The 16,883-nt window shown below is 41.7% G+C and overlaps 1 protein-coding gene across 6 annotated transcripts in view; it reads left to right on the plus strand.

Moving 5' to 3' along the window:
* The window catches only part of CHST9 (carbohydrate sulfotransferase 9), a 92,338-nt gene extending 89,844 nt beyond the window's left edge, over positions 1 to 2,494 (plus strand). For all 6 annotated transcript variants that reach the window (XM_074820363.1, XM_074820379.1, XM_074820371.1 and 3 more), the window contains one exon: positions 950 to 2,494. In XM_074820363.1, coding sequence (XP_074676464.1) covers positions 950 to 2,047 — 1,098 coding nt within the window. In that variant the 3' untranslated portion in view covers positions 2,048 to 2,494. The remainder of the gene's footprint in view (positions 1 to 949) is intronic.
* Positions 2,495 to 16,883: the final 14,389 nt, after the last annotated feature.

The raw sequence follows: 16,883 nt of genomic DNA on the forward strand, positions 1-16,883 counted from the left end.
ATACCCTAACTGCAAGAAAGTCTTTAGTCAACTTGCATGACACAAGACCCTGAAGAATTTGATGGCAAAACACAGTCCAAGCTTTGCTGTTTCTGCAGCTTGTGGACTGCGCGGTGGCTGGGGACATTAAAAGACATGTTTGGGAGGAAAGTCTCATCTTTTCACATTCTTTGCAGGGTCACTAGTTGATGTTTAGTTAGTTGATGTCTTTAATGTTGATGTTTAAATAAGTCAGATGGAATAGGCTCTAAAGGCACCTGTTTTGCCTTATCAGCTGTGAAAGCAGCTAGCTCAGGTTCAGGCATCTGTGTTGCAAACACGTGTATGTGCGTGCAGTCCAATGCATCACACTTCCATGATCTATCTGTAGGGGGACAGGAATAGGACCTTTTTGGAGGGAGGATTTACTCTGTCACTACACCCCACTCAAACCCACTGATGTCAGCTATTTAGGAGCCCTAGGTTTACCCACTACCACCACTGGGGACAAAGCCTGCTCCATGTCAGTGGTGGAAGCAGATTGAGCAGCCGTTAATGTGACTGTGACAGTGTGCTCCAGAGAGCTATTAGCAGCCGTGCAACTCAACCAGTGCTGTCACAGCGGAAAATGTGTTTGGTAGAGAAAAGCACCTGGCCCACTCCTACCAGGACTGTCAGCTTCCCTGTGTGAACTTCTTCTGATTTCTTGAAAGGTGTGGTTTAAGCTCTTTGTTTTTCTCGGAAGACCTACTGCGTGCTAACAGGTAAGCTTCAGAAGCATGTATTTCAGTAATTAGCCCAGTTTGTTGCTAAATTAGCTGTATTGATTGAGTGGTTCAGAAGAGCCTTTGTAGTACTAAACGCGGCTTGGTGGTGAGTGTGCATCACCATCCTTGCTACTGTTGCAATGTGAATAGGCTGGGCTGGGCTGTCCCTGCATTGTAAGCTCTGCTCCTTTCCCTGTTTGCAGGATTTCATACTCTCACCTCCGGGGATGACAAGGAGAGCAGCGTGGAACAGCAGTGCTCCTCCTGGCCTCAGTAAGCACGAGATGGCTGCCTCAGGTGGCAGGCACTGGCGGGGCAAGGCTGACCCTTTTGGTGTGGTGGCTGCTTCCTTGGTGAGCCAACTGTCTGACCAGCAGAAGATGAGTGAGTCACCTCTCAGCCACTTCAGAGGGGTATATTTACCTCCTGCACTGCACCCTTTAAACAAGACATTAGTCAAAGGTGGCAATTGGAAGGATGTGGATAGTACCCAGGAAAAGCGCAGGTCCTTCCTGCATGACTTCTGTAAGAAATACAACAGCAGAAAGAAGCTGCGGACCCACCTTGTGCACCTGGTGTCAAGAATTTACGTGGAGGACAGGCACAAGGTCCTGTACTGCGAAGTGCCGAAAGCAGGCTGCTCCAATTGGAAAAGGGTCCTCATGGTGCTCAATGGACTCGCCACTTCAGCACACAACATTTCCCATGATGATGTGCACTATGGAAAGCATCTAAGGAGACTGGACAGTTATGACCTAAAAGGGATACACACACGCTTGAACACCTACACCAAGACTATATTTGTACGTGATCCTATGGAAAGACTGGTATCTGCCTTCAGGGATAAGTTTGAACATCCAAACAGCTATTACCATCCAGTATTTGGGAAGGCAATAATTAAGAAGTATAGACATAATGCAAATGAAGAGTCATTGAAAACAGGATCAGGAGTTAAGTTCAAGGAGTTTATCCAATATTTGTTAGATTCCCATCGCCCAGTAGGAATGGACATTCATTGGGAACAAGTCAGTAAGCTCTGCTATCCCTGCCTCATCAACTATGATTTTATAGGAAAGTTTGAAACCCTGGAAGAAGATGCCAATTACTTTTTGCAGCTGGTAGGTGCTCCAGCTGAGCTGAAGTTTCCTAAATTCAAAGACAGACATTCCTCTGATGAGAGAACAAGTGCAGAAGTAGTGAGGCAATACTTAAAGGAATTGTCTAAGGAGGAGAGACAGCTGACCTATGACTTCTATTACTTGGATTACTTAATGTTCAATTATACATCACCAATTGTATAGCACCAGAATAGCTTCAGGCTTCTATTAGATATTTATCATTCTGGGATTCAAAACAACTACTTTGATATTAGCCCTGAAAGGAAACAAAGTTACTGCTAAGTGGAGTTGTCTTGACTTAGTGGGGATTTTATAAGCTAGAGTAACATCAATTGACATTAAACTATAGGAGAATGCACAAAAAAAGACCTGTAAACAGCATAAATTGCACTAAAATGCCTGAAAAAGCTGCTTTTACCATTATGGATTATACTGTGGAAGCGGTAGCGCAGCCAGCTGTTGCATTAGCTCACCTAATGTTCTTTTAATGGTTTAAAAAAAAAGCATTCAGAGTAGCATGATTCTTTTTTGGTGTGTCTGCTTTAGAAATTGGTTTTGAAACTATTTTTTGAATGTATTTTTTACTTTCTGTCACTTATTAATAAAGAAGCATTGGCTAATTTTCTAAAATGTTTGCAGCATCTCAGTTGCAAGGCTTGGTTGTTTGATTACCATTAGACTGTAGCTGGTTTTAGACCTGTTTTTTATTGAAGGATGCTCTTGAATACAAATGCATAAAATTACAAATAACACAGCAGCTGAACTGTTGAACAGAGTAAATTTAGGTATGCCTGTGATCTGAAGTCCCAGTCCACTACCCCATTTTGATTGATGCACTAGAGTTGACAAACATGACCCTCCTTTCAGAGAACTGCCATAGACATTAAAATTAACATTTTTCATTTACAGTGGAGTCAACCACATGATGCATAATGTGATCCCAATATTCAAGATAGTCTTCATCTTTGGTGATAGAGCAGAGTCTTAGGGTGGCAGCTATGGGACATTATAAGGTTGGTTCTGAGAAGCAACTTCACTGCAACTGCTGTGATCGCTCTTGGTCTGCCAGTGACTGATCATCAGCCCAGCTCCCAGCAATTTGTTACACAGAAGGTGTGTATGCCCGTTGCCTCCCAAACCCATGGACTGGTTTTGTCCCCAGAGCTTCCTGAAGTCACTTGTGTTTTGCTGTCCTTCCTGCTTTGACAGCAGCCAGCAAACCCCAGGGTTGGGGTGGATGCTGCAGTGTTACATGGTGGGATGGGTATTGCTGATTCATCCTAGAGGCAGTTGTGTCCAGAGTCCCACAGTCCTGGTTATAAAAAGAAAAGGTACCTTCTCTCCTCCTCTTCCCTCTCCTCCCTCAAGTGCTATCTGACCAATGCATGCAGTTGTTCCTGCAATCCACAGCTGTGCATGGCGGTGTAGGATGGGTGGCCAGGGTGTCCCAAGAGGAAGAGAAGTCTCTGCAAAATGGATAGGGAGAAATACCTATGCCCTTCCAAATTAAAGATGACACCTATTCTTTGCTTCCTGGAGTGGTTTGGGGCATCTTATTCCAGCATCTGGATACAGCAAGTGGTAGAATAAGGAAACAGCCTGACCAGAAACTGATGCAAGTAAAACGTCCTTTTCCTCCGTTCCCAACCACTGCTCACAACTAGCGCTATTGCTGTCCTTTCCCTCATCTCAGGCAAATGTATGGCTTCAGTCCTTCCACAGGAGTAAGTGGGGGTCCCTGCTGAAAGGAGAGACTATTTCCTGCACCCCCTTGCTGCTTGTTTCTCCCTCAGTTTTCTCCTCAGAAGAGGAAAAAGCCACCTCCAGCCTCTACAGTGCCAGTGTGTAACTGAGCATGCTCTGCACATCTCCTTGCAGCAGGATGAGCCAGCCTTGAGGGGGAAAGGTAAAGCATACTGGGCAACCCAAGTCAGAGGTGATGCTGTATGTGACTAGCAGCACTCATAGTGGAAGCCAGCCTGTTCCCTGGGGCTGTGGAGCAAAGAAGAGGAGAAAGAAGCAGCCCAGAAATAATCATTATCATGAGGTGCAGAGAGGTGCAGGTGTTCAGCACTGATGAGGAGGTGCAGGGATGCCTTGGACAGGTAAACGCACACACTGTTACTTGTGTGAGCTATTGCTGTGCCTAAACGGACCCATAGGTGTTAACTCGAGAAGCATTTGGGACGGGATATTCAACCCTTGAACTGCCCTGATGCATGCCTTTCCTCAGGTGGACAATGTGTCCTTAAATCTCCCCCTTTAGACTCAAGATGTCTGACTCCCACCTTCCCTGGCAGAAATCCCTCTGGATTTTCCTGTGGGCTCTTGTAATGGTTTAGCCCCTGCCAGGGTCTGAGACCACGCGGCCGCTGCCCCTCCCCCACAAAGGGAGTGAAATACAAAGCCCCAAGACTGAGATAAGGAGAGGTTTAATACAACAGTGCAATAGCAACACAACAAACAACAACAATAACAATAAGAATAATAGTAATAACAATGAACAGGGCAAAATATCTACCAATATAGCAGTGAGAGAAAACCCGGCGGCGCGAACCCCACGCGATCACCGATTCTTCCCGCGCTCTGGCCCCTAGACGTGACTTCAGCATGGCATATGAATAACCTGGCTAGAGCTTCCTCCCACGCTTCTGGGGAAACTTAGCCCTATCCTGGTTAAACCAGAGCAGGGAGCACCAGAGCTGCACCACTCTGCCCAGATCACCATGGGGAGACCCCACAGCCCAGGGCTTGGCCCCCAGGGCACCATGCTGGTGAGGTGGTTTCTTGTAGCCGCTATCATCTTGGACACCAGTACACTGCCACTCCAGTGTTGTGCACCATGCCAGTTAGTGGCTGTTACTGAGTTCCCATGTGTCTTTACCAAGCACAATTTAGTTGGGGGGTTTTTTTGGCCATGCACTTTCATGACTGTTGCTCTCAAGTGACACTATGCGTAAGGACATTAAAGAGCAGCTCCTGCCAGAGTTTTGATTTTGTGTCATCCAACCTCCTAACTCATGTGAAAACTGTCTTAGTTTTCACTTGGATTTGGCCCTGGTGTAAAAAGCATCTTTTCCACGGACACAGTGGAGCTCTCTAGATCCTTTGCTCTTATAAGTATTAATTCACACCTCAAATACTGAATGAATCTCTCCTTTCCTTGTAGGGAGGCCATTGAAGATGTTAAATAAAAAACGAATGTACACCAAGCTTTGTATGTCTATATGTCTTGTCTGTTGTGGAAGTGTGTTAATTAATTGTTAATTTGCAGACAACAAAATGGCTCATGTACCAATATTTTCCAAAAAACAAATGAGGAAGAAAAGTTTAACATGCTAATAAAGAATGGAGGCCAATTTATAGGTGAGTTTTGTATGAATAATTTAATTCGGAGAAATAAATAGCATTAAATGACAAAGTCTCTGAAGAACTTAAGCTTCACCTTGAGCTTGCTTTAGTGACAAACTTTCAGCCTATCTGATCAGGGAATGACAGAGATTTGGGGGTTGGGGGGATGCAACTGTATTGAAAAAGATGTACAGTCTCATAAGATTTCATCTACTAACTGATCTTAGATAAAGCTATTGTTTGAGTCAAGGGGGGGTGAAAGAAGTTATTACCAAATGTTTGGCTTCTGCAAATGAGAAGGAAAATGACATTGATTTGCATGCATCTGTGGACATAGACATCAGGTCCCTGGATTGTCATCTTGAAAATCTGGTACGGTTTGCATTTGTGATTTAAAAGGGGAGGGCAGTACTTAAGGCCTTTAAAGCATGTATGCACACAGAAGCGTAATTGTTTTAGCCGCGCTGTTGTTCTATGGCTCTAGTGAAAGTAATTTAACTTCTTTGTATGCTCAACTTCAAATTTCATAGCCCCTAATTGCACTTAAAAATTCATTTTTTGAAAATCTAACCCAGACTTTTGTAAAGAAGAGCCTCTCCATAGTCATCTTCAGCAACCTAAGGGATTCAGATGATCTCAGTAGCAGAATCTAGATTGTACTTTGCCTCATTAACCACATTTTGAAAATCACCAGCCTGCTTTGCCAGGAATTAAGTTACATGATTTAAAATTAACATAAGAGTTTAGCATAATTGAAGTGGGACTGTGATATCTGACTTATGGGATTATAACAGATAAAGGCATAATTTGCAGCATAAAAGATAACCTCTATTTTTAAAAGTAAATTTTAAAAGGTCAAAGTGTGAGGTTGGGTTGTAACTTGCTTGTATTTTGTAAGACTGCTAGGCAAAAACAAAAACTGAAGGTCATCCACTGTAACTAGTGTAAAATCCCACCTCCACAACTGTGCACAGATGTTTGTTTTACTCAGAAAATTATATTGAACGTATGCAGAAGAGGAATGAAAATACACTCCACAACATTCAGTGCAATTACACTTATACTAGAGATCAGCTGCAGCATGCAGAGCCTCTTTTAAGGGGCTTCATTACAGTAAATGCTTTTCAGTTATGAACATTTCTTCATTTGAAGATCTCTAAGCACTTTTCTAATGCAGGTTGGTTGTCAGGGCAAGTCAAATGTGCTGTAAAGGCATTACAGTGAGTCCGTGGGAGGGCTGGAGCAGGAGGAGAGTGCTCCCTCGGCTCATTTTTCTCTTCCAAACACCAGTCATGCTTCCCTCCTAAAACAAAAACTTGATTTTTAAAAACTAATGTTACATATTTGCCTTTCTTCTAAAATGAACCAATATAAAATAAAATAAAATTATTTTATATAATAATAAATGTATTTTTAATAAATAAACAATAAATTAAACTGCATAGGTGTGCATTCTCAAATTCTGATATATTTGTCAACATAAAGCAGCTTTTTTTTTCCAGGGAGCATATGGCTTGCAAAGCTCAGACACAGCCATTACATCCACCTCTTCTAAAACTGCTGGTAAACTGTTGCTTGCTGGAAGTCAGAGGTGTGTAGCCACAGCGCAATCAAACATGGCACATCCTCTTGAAATGTCCTCTGATGTAACTCCCCCAAAAGGCCAAATTTATTGGAGCTACTCCTGCCTCAGGCTGTTCTATCTTGGTGATGTGTCATTGGAGATCACCACTTTAATTTTAAATGTAGTTTAAATTTAAATGAAAATTACAATATGACACTTTGCAAAAGTCTGAGAGGAAAATATTTTACTAGAGCTTTGTATTGTATATGTAGGTTAGATATAAAAGTCTTTGTTGTATGTGCCTTCAGGCTAATAATACATCAGATAAGTCTTTTTAACTGTAATGTTAATACCAGTTTATCAGCTTTACAACCTGCTGTGATGCTTTCAAAACTAAATGAATTTGGCCTCGGAACCTAATGTCCAAAATCAGACCATAAATTATTACACTTCATAAAAAACACAAATGCGCCTGACCTGTATCAACCAATTCATTCACATTTCAGAGACCAGGGCAGGGACACAACACATCGTGGGGTGTCACTGACTGACTCAACAAAGGGAATCTGTCCATAACCCCGGATACCTGGGACTGATTTGCCTTCTCAAATGTCTATATGTGGGTGGGTGGAGGAAACAATCATATTATTTAGTTTAATGAGAATGTCTTAGATTAAATTTGGTATTCATAAAAATATCTACTTCGGTGGAGAACTGTTGAGCTCTTGGAGCTGTAGCTAATTGCAGTGAATCCCACAGGTTTCTTGTATGTTAGATATAGCTCTGCTTGTGGCTGGAGTAACAGGCTTGGACTTCAGAGACCTGGATCTTCCTACAAGTTGCGTAACTTCATGGACTTGTTGGACAAACATGAACCGCTGTTTCCTCACTGGTAAAATGGTCCTGTAAATGGAAGGTAAACTATGCACTTTCTCCTAAAATCATCGAACTATGTGGATAAATAGCTGTGGTTAGAAATCGGGTATTAGTATGGAATTTAAGTAATAGGATGTTCATGGCCTTTCTTTATGTTTCACTTCCAATGGCATGGAAGAAGCTGGGGACTTCCCAGATTTGTTCCAGACGAGAAGTGCATCATTCAGCTCTGTTCAGGGTAGTTGGCAGCCTTAAGAATGCAAGCTCTGTTTCAAAACACTGTGCATCTGTCAGGCCTGCCCAGGCACTGCTTCAGCATAAAACCAGTGCCAGGTTGTCTGACCAGGGGAAAGTAAGTGCCCCTCCGGTTCCTTTTGTACAGAGGAGAGCAGACAGAGACAGGATGAGAATATTGCTGTCTCATTTTATTCTGAGCCCAAATAAAGGGAAGCTATTTTATTTTGGTCCAGTAGCCCTAAATACTGCAGAAGCAGTGGACACCATCCATGTATGCAAACTCCTCTCTTCTCCCAGACACCAGGGCTGCATAACCCAGTACCCAGGGCCATGTTCCCCAACCCTTCCTGAGGTCCTGTCAACCCTTATGACAGTCTACAGTTTACCTAGCTGCTAGAGACTCTCAGGATTTCACTCCTACTCACATAGCCACTTTTTCTATGGCTCTGTGGAGGATACGAATATCATGGAGACTGTATTGATACAGACTACGTTGCTTTCTTCTGTTTGTCTTCAGAAAGTGATGTGATTAACAACCCTGAGAGAGGGGAAAGAGTCCTTACAAAAGAAAAGAGAAAAATCTCAAGGCCACAACCGTAACTTTTTTTTTAGTGTATGTAATTGTTGCTTCCTTTCCTCTGTCTTCTCACATACAATTTCCCGCCCTCTTTAAGTCAGCGCAAATGGGTGAGACCAGTTGCCGGTTTGCTCTCAGCTGTCAAGTGTAAGTCAGCCCCAGTCCAGCACATCTATGTTATCATGGCACTGAGGCTGCACTAATAAGCCTGCCTGAAAGTATGGTACTGTCATTCACCATCTGTGCACACATATCTGTCTTGTCCTTGTCATGTAGAAAGTCCTCCTATCTCAGAAGGTTTTTTTTCTCAAATTCCTTCCAGAAATCACAGTTTCCACAGTACCTCCCAATACTGCTCATTTCCCAAGATTTGCAAATTTGAAGTGTCCCATATAATTTGCATTCAAGAAACAGCATTCTGAGACATAAGGTGTAAGAGCAGAACAGGTTTATCTGGGCATTTCAGCACATAGAGATGAAAAACAACACTCAGCGGATTGTAAATACATGCCAGTAGGATATTAAATGCTAAAAGTTTCATTTTCCCAAGCTAGTTACTTGGGTGTAAAAAACGGATGTAGGCAGACTAGCACCTGCCTATTAAAGTATCTCATTCTTGATAAAAGCAGACACACACACACACAGATTTTTAAGTTTTAGGAATGAGTTACAATTCGTCTGAGAAACAGTGTGTGTTCAGAGAGCTGAGTTCAACTACATAGAGGTTCTCTCCCTACAAACTTCCACAAGTGCATGTGTAAATGCAGGCACATGTTTTATAAATGCATGTGCACACACACTATACATATATATGTGAGTCTCATAACATTAGCCAAATGATTCTCAACAATGGTGGTGGGAGCTACTTAGCTTAAGTCCTGCATTTGACTTTAAAGATCTTAAATGTGTATTAAGATATCTACTCTCTAAAGAAGCAGAGTTCCCATGACTCAGGATGTACAGACAGAACTTAGATTAACTCTGTTTTCGTCTCTGGATATACCAGAGAATGAACATGGTTGCAAAGGTATAGGCATGTAGACATTTTATTAGCATGTTGCAGAGTCACAACGTTAGTCCAAATGAACCTAAGCTACTTCCAGGGACCTCAAGTTTACCTCTTGCACAGGTTTTCTGCCAGGATGCTGCCAGGTCTGTGGGTCCACAGTTTGGGCCGCTGTGCCTGCTTCTGATCATGGGTACAGCTACAGGTTTTGGGGCGGGTTCCCTGGTGGGGAACCTGGGGGGGGGAAGTGGGCAAGGGTGTGCAGCATCTCTGCTTTCAAGGAAGTGAAATGCACTCCAAGCCACAGACATCAGCCATCACCTTTGCAGTGACTTCTGCTATTCTCTTAAAAATTAAAAAAAAAAAAGGAAAAAAAAAGGAAAAACAGAAAAGGGACAGAGGGAAAAGCTCTAATGAGAAGGAGAAATGTTAATTGTGCCTGGAGGTGACAGTGCACAATAAGAAATTGCTGCTTTGCTATTGTATGTCTGATGAACGCACAGTAAAAGCACAGCTCCAAGGGAGGATGATGTTTCTCAAAATCCTCACGATCCCTGCAGGTCCTCTTGAATAGCAGGGAAAACACAAACACAGAACCAAAGTTTGACAAAATTGTTCTGTGTCTCAGCCGTGCTGCCAACAAATTCCCTTCTCCCATTTCTTCTGAATCTTTTTGGCTGTTTCCAGCCGAAAGGCTGCAGTGGATCCAGGACATTACACTGCGCCTGCACACAGAAACTCTCCGAATGAAAGTGCTGTTACCAGGAATAATCTGGCTCACAATTTCTTTTCTGCCTTGCTTTACTTAAAAGTGATGCTAAGCCTGAAATTCCAAGCTTAAGCTGATACATTAGGCTACTCAATCCGTAAACTGGCAGTTGAAGGAAGCAGGCAAAACTTTTCAGGTGGGCTAAGCAACCACTGCTGCCAGGGACATCAACAGGAGCTTCAAGGGCCACCTCTGAAAGTGGGTTGGCCCTAAGGGAGACTCCTAAATCTGGCTGAGGAACTTGATTCTTAGGAAACCATCCCTAACAGCTTTTTAGTATAAAAAGACATCCCTAACCAGACTTTAACTGGAAGCAGCAGAGGCCATTTTCCAAACCCACACCTTTCTGAGCAAGCCATGAAGAAGGAGAGGGAATATTTTAGGACATTTTGCAAGATTCTTTTTAGCATTTTCAGTTTTGCGTTCTGCCTTCCCCCCCAACCCAAACACCAAGGCATTTCTTTAATTTATTGCAATTTACCAAAGGAAAACAAGCTCTCCCACTGATATCTTTATAGCTGAAATCTGCTCTCTGTGCTGCTTTGGTTACAGAACCAGGCACAGGCTGAATGAGAGAAGCTGGGAACTCGTTATGTAAAATCTACAGCAAGTGAGCTTTTCTAGTGCTATTATGCCCTGACCCCTTATTTTGGCGCAGTAACAAAACCACTGAGACTGGACAGTTATAGGGTTTCCCAGGCTCTTTTTTTTTTTTTATTTTGGCCTTATCACAAAACCCAAGTGAATCAATGGTGTGCCCAAACTTCTGAAATGATCTAAGACTTGCGGTATCTTCTACACAAAAAGAAACAGTGGGGAAAGATGTGTATTTTATTTATTCATTATTTAATCAGGACACACTCCTGTCTAAAAATCCCTTGCTATGGATCATGATACAAATCTCTGACACATTATTCTAATTGTTTGATATTTGGCATCCACTATGATCCCTATTGCTTCACATTTGCTTTGTTTTCTGTATGTGGCTTAAATTATCTTTTTTTTTTTTTTCCAATAAATTACACTTGCCTGTAACTGAGGCAACTATTTTCCCCTCCAAGACTCAATCTTTGTTCCACATCAGCATCCTCACTTGGGTAAAAAGTAAAAAAATAATTTATAAATAAATTAAATTAAAATAGGGTAAAATAGAGGAAAGGGAAAGGGAGAGGGAGAGGGAGAGGGAGAGGGGGAGGGAGAGGAGAGGAGAGGAGAGGAGAGGAGAGGAGAGGAGAGGAGAGGAGAGGAGAGGAGAGGAGAGGAGAGGAGAGGAGAGGAGAGGAGAGGAGAGGAGAGGAGAGGAGAGGAGAGGAGAGGAGAGGAGAGGAGAGGAGAGGAGAGGAGAGGAGAGGAGAGGAGAGGAGAGGAGAGGAGAGGAGAGGAGAGGAGAGGAGAGGAGAGGAGAGAAAAATGGAATGAAAAAAGGAAAAGAAAAAAAAAGAAAAGAGAAAAGAGAAAAAAGAAGAAAAGAGAAGAAAAGAGAAGAAAAAAGAAAAGAAAAGAAAAGAAAAGAAAAGAAAAGAAAAGAAAAGAAAAGAAAAGAAAAGAAAAGAAAAGAAAAGAAAAGAAAAGAAAAGAAAAGAAAAGAAAAGAAAAGAAAAGAAAAGAAAAGAAAAGAAAAGAAAAGAAAAGAAAAGAGAAAAGAAAAGAAAAGAAAAGAAGAGAAAAAAGAAAAGAAAAGAAAAGAAAAGAGAAAAGAGAAGAAAAGAGAAGAAAAGAAAAGAAAAGAGAAGAAAAGAAAAGAGAAGAAAAGAGAAGAAAAGAGAAGAAAAGAGAAGAAAAGAAAAGAAAAGAAAAGAAAAGAAAAGAAAAGAAAAGAAAAGAAAAGAAAAGAAAAGAAAAGAAAAGAAAAGAAAAGAAAAGAAAAGAAAAGAAAAGAAAAGAAAAGAAAAGGAGAAAAGAGAAGAAGAGAAAAGGAGAGAAAAGAGCTTTCTTGGCTATAGGATACTAGGACTTTATATGCATTTTATACCTCTTCATGGTTTTGGAAACTTGAAAGTGCTATCTCTCAGGTACACTGCCAGCTCTTTGAGGCAATGCAGTTGGGATCAGAGTGACCTTTTAAGAATGAATTACAAGTTTCTGACATTGGACAGCAAAAATTGCATTGCAAGACTGCGTGGAAGTGCCCTTCTGTGCCTTTCATATCAAAAAGGTTCAGTTTAGAAGTCAAAAATCATTTTCGAAGACCCCATTCTTCAAACTGCACCCTGCAACACAGAGAACCAGGCTGGGTGGTTTTCTGCCCCCTCTCACACCCCGAGGACTGGCCACGCAGCAGTGGAAGACTCACTGGTACTGGTGCCGGGGAGTCATGTAGCCGAAAAGGAATCCTTTCACTGGCATGTTGGTTCTGCCACGCTGCTGTTAAGAAAAATGTGCTCATGTCAGGAAAAATGTGCTCAGGTCAGTCAAGTAAGCAGAGTGAAAATGAAAATCAGATGGGTATTGTAGATGTTGAGCTTATACAAAAGCAGACATGTGAAACTCAGACATTCTCCTTTCTCTGCATGCATTCTTAAAAAGGTAGATCTATTTTTAACAGGGATCAGATTTTTTGGCTTGTATCCTTGGGGGCTATGATTAGCCATATCTGCCTCCTTTTTAAACACTAATTTAATACAATACCTGTCTTCACAAAAATAGTTCTCTCCACTGTAAACAGCATGAAAACTCATGAAATCCACTGTAAACAGCAACTTATAGCAGGGCTATCTACAGTCTATCCAAAGCGTGGATGCAGAAGAAGCGAAGACTGATGACTCTAAAGAGGTAAGCCATGAAGAATGGTCTCAGATGAGTTGCTCTGTATTAGTAAGTCTGCAAACAATTTAAAAAAAAATTTATTACCTCCAAAGTCTTCTGGAATAAATGTCTTTTGGTATTGTTTTTGATTATTCACACAGCTTACAGCTTTTTTTCCTTCAGCTGGTTTTGCAAAAGCCAGTCTGTAAGTGCCCATGGAGGGCAGTGGTGGAGGTCAGATTGGAAAATGTTGCTTAGAAAGAAACACGAGATGTGAAAGTAGCATAAAGCAGGAGAGCCCTCTGGCCCTGTGCTTGATTTCGTCCCGTCTTTGCGGATTGCATCTGCCACTCACTCTCCATCCCTGTGGGGTGCCAATAAGTGTGAATACTGGTCTAGAGCTCTGGGTCTCAAAAGACTGTTTTCTATGGCTGCATGTGTTCCCAGAACATACTCAATGGAGTTCAGTAGCTGAAGACAAAACATTGTTAACTGATCAGTTCTCACATGTTCACGAGGCAACTGTCCATCCATCCATGCAGTGGCTATAAGCTGGTATCAGTAAAGCTGAAGATGGCTCCAAGAAGTGTTTGTTTCTTTGTATTAATTTCTATTATCTTTGTTGACAATTGAGCCAACACAAGAAGCTCCAAAGCAGTACAGGTCCTGACATAAGAGACAGAATAACCCCAATTGCCATTTCCAAGTTTAAAACCTTTCTCCTAGTCCAGTAAAAATGTGGCACCTGTATCACAAGTTATTAGGCTTCATCTAATTTTTTTCCAAGCTGTAAACATGAAAAACTGTCAGAAATGAAACTAATGTTCTACAAAGGATTTCGAGAAAAACATGCTGTCAGATTTTCTTTAGAAGCTTATGGACAAAAGAGCTTGAACTTGTAAATATTCATAGTCAGACCCTGCTTTTCAGTTAGTTCAATGAAAGATGAAGCTTTGCATAGAAAAAAGATCAACATCTTCACTTCTATGGCCCGAGGTTTTAGCTTTTAGAAGGTATTAATGTTGAGAGGGAAGAAAAACCCTGTAATATACATAGTATTAAGAAGACAGTTACTACTGTAATCTACAAAGATAGCCTCAATGATCTGAAGCAAAATTGTCTTTCTCAGAACATGCTGCATAAGCCCATTCATGGCATATGTTTTCACTAGGTATATAAATCCTATTAATATGAAGCTATATATGTATTATATATATTATCATTATATTACATACAGCAGACAGCTTGGACAAAGAACAAATTCCTAGCATTGGGCGACATGTCAAATATACTATGCCACTGAGGCTCAGCCTTGCCAAAAAAAAAAAAAAAAAGATAAACCCACCACCAACACAGGACAGATTTCATTTTTAAAACGGCACACTGTTTGACAGAGGTAGCTGTACAAAGCAATGTGTTTGAGTGTTTCTAGAGGCTTTACCACAACACCGAGTGACATTTGTTTAACCCATTACCACCGTACGTTAGCCATGGAGTGGTAAATGGGTTCAGACCTGTCTGACAGATCTCTGAAAGTACTTAATGGACTAGTCATGGCAGCAGTTGGAGGGATCTGAAGGGACCACTGTTAGGCCTCACGTTCTTCAGGGTTTTCCTCAGTGAGTAAATCTGGAAGTAAATATAGAATCACTGCCAGTATAGTTTGAACATTACTTAAATTAGTAGGTTGAGAAAAGGATGGCCAAACACAGCAGACTGGATTGTTCTCTAGCGTGATCCCTGTCAGAATGTCTGCAAAATTTCATGTCTTGGAGTGAAACAAAACTTATCTACAGAATGAGGGCTATATCCCAAGAAGGTCTGAGGGGTTATTGTGGAGAAGCAAGGAAGAATTCTTCCTCAATGTGATGCTGCAGCAAGAATAGCTAATTCATTTCCTAGGTGTTGGAATGCTTTTACTTCAGAATAGGCCTGCTAGGAGTCCAATATTAAAAACGCATTTTTTGAAAGCATGTTGAAAAACTGGTGAAGGCACAAACAAGAGCTGAAATACGACGTTAGAGAAATTTCTTTAGAGTGAGAGACTTCATGAGCTCAATCTGCTTAGTTTATCAAAAGGATGATGAAGCAATGACTTGCTCACATTATATAAGTATCTTCATGGGGAGACAGTAGAATCTGTCACTTTAATCTGGGGGAGAACAGCATGATAAGAACCACTATATGACAGATGAGTTCATACAAACTCAGTTTAGAGACAGAGACCATTTTGGTGATGAAAATTACTAGTTTTGGGAATAAGCTACCAAGGGAATGGGTGGATTTTCTATCCCATGAGTTTTCTAATCAAGCAAGGATGCTTTCTGTAAAATACATTTAACCAAATATAAGTTATTGAACTCATGAAATGTGTCATGAGGTAAAGTGTAATGGTCTGCAATATATAAAGTTAACGAGAAAATGTTATGTTGCCGTCTAGTCTTAAACTCCATGATTGGATGAAAGACTGAGTTTTGTTTCTGCAGGAAACTGAAGCAGTGGTGAGGAAAGAGGCTGCGCATTTGGAGCCAAGGAGCTTAGAAACAGCAGCAGGACTGTAAGGGAGGGCAACTCAGATTGGTCAGGAAAGCATGGCTGGATGTTAAAGAGCGTACAACAGTGGTATATACAAAGTGGAGTACTACATTTTCTGTGGCTGGTAAAACCTGCGAGCACTTAACTGAATTTCAGTGTCACACCTAAGTAAGTTAGACAAATCTCTTTGGCCCCACTGGCTGAGACTACACAACCCTCAGCACACAGAACACCAGCATGTTGGGCTGTTTTTCCCTCCTGGCACATGCAGAGCATCCTGCTGCATGTCATTGCCCCCCTCCACAAGACAGCTACTTCTCTCCCCCATTTCCAGTTGACCTGGGATTCTTCCCCCAACTCTCCTGTAACCCCCATGAGTGCCCAGGGATGCTTTCCTGCTTCTCCCCTCCAGTTCATCAAATCCTGTCTGTCTCTGTCCCTGAGGCACCTTTCTGCAATAGGAGTTGTAGCAGTTTGTGGCAGGAGGGGAGAAAAAGGAGTTGGTTTTTTCCATATTCCCAGCAAAGGGCCTGTCCATGCCATGTTTAAATTAAACTATTTCTAAAGATGAAAAGCCTCCAGGTGGTTTCTGTATTACCTAGATCTTAATTTTGCTTTTCCAACTGTAATTGCTGCCTATTGAGGTGGGGGAGAGAGCAAAGAAAAAGCAGTCAATCCAAATTGTCTCATGAGAGAGGCAACAGAGCAGGGCTAAAGAAGCTCAGCAGTCATCTAAGTGCACAGCTTCTTGTAAAACCTTTCTGAAAAGCCTGAATGAATCCCCCAAATGAATGGCCATTTTGTCCCTTTCAGTTCTCCTTCTCTAGCATGGAACTCAGTGTGCAGCTTGTGGACAGACAGATTCCACAATAAATAGAGAAGGAGAGTAAAACTAAACCCGCTGGAGCTTGGCCAGCAGCAATGTCAAATCTCTTGACTGATTTCCCAGGGAATTCTTGCCTTAAATGTCAGGAGAACATAGCCCTGCAGCCAAACCTGGACCAGACTGATACTGAGGCATGACAAAATGAATGACCTAAGTAACAAGATTACACCGCAGGAAAATTAAAACTTCAGAAATGTGCAAAGATCACATTTCAGTAAGCGGTGTTTTATGTAAGATCCTTTTAGTAGACAAAGCTTAGCCCAAACTTATAAATTGGTGAGGGGAGGGGGATTTATTAGTGGCAACAGAATGAAACTTTCAATCAGTCAGAAAAGAAATTCTGAGGGTTTCTGCAAGCGTCAATGGTTTCTGAAAGGCTTAAAGCCTGCTCTCAAACACTCTTGTCGACAGAAGCCAAGGAAGGTCAAAGGAATTTAGTCTCCTAGGAGTCCGCACCACTTTGAAAACAGCAG

This window comes from Strix aluco, chromosome 1, assembly GCF_031877795.1.
Source record: "Strix aluco isolate bStrAlu1 chromosome 1, bStrAlu1.hap1, whole genome shotgun sequence".
NCBI lineage: Eukaryota > Metazoa > Chordata > Aves > Strigiformes > Strigidae > Strix > Strix aluco.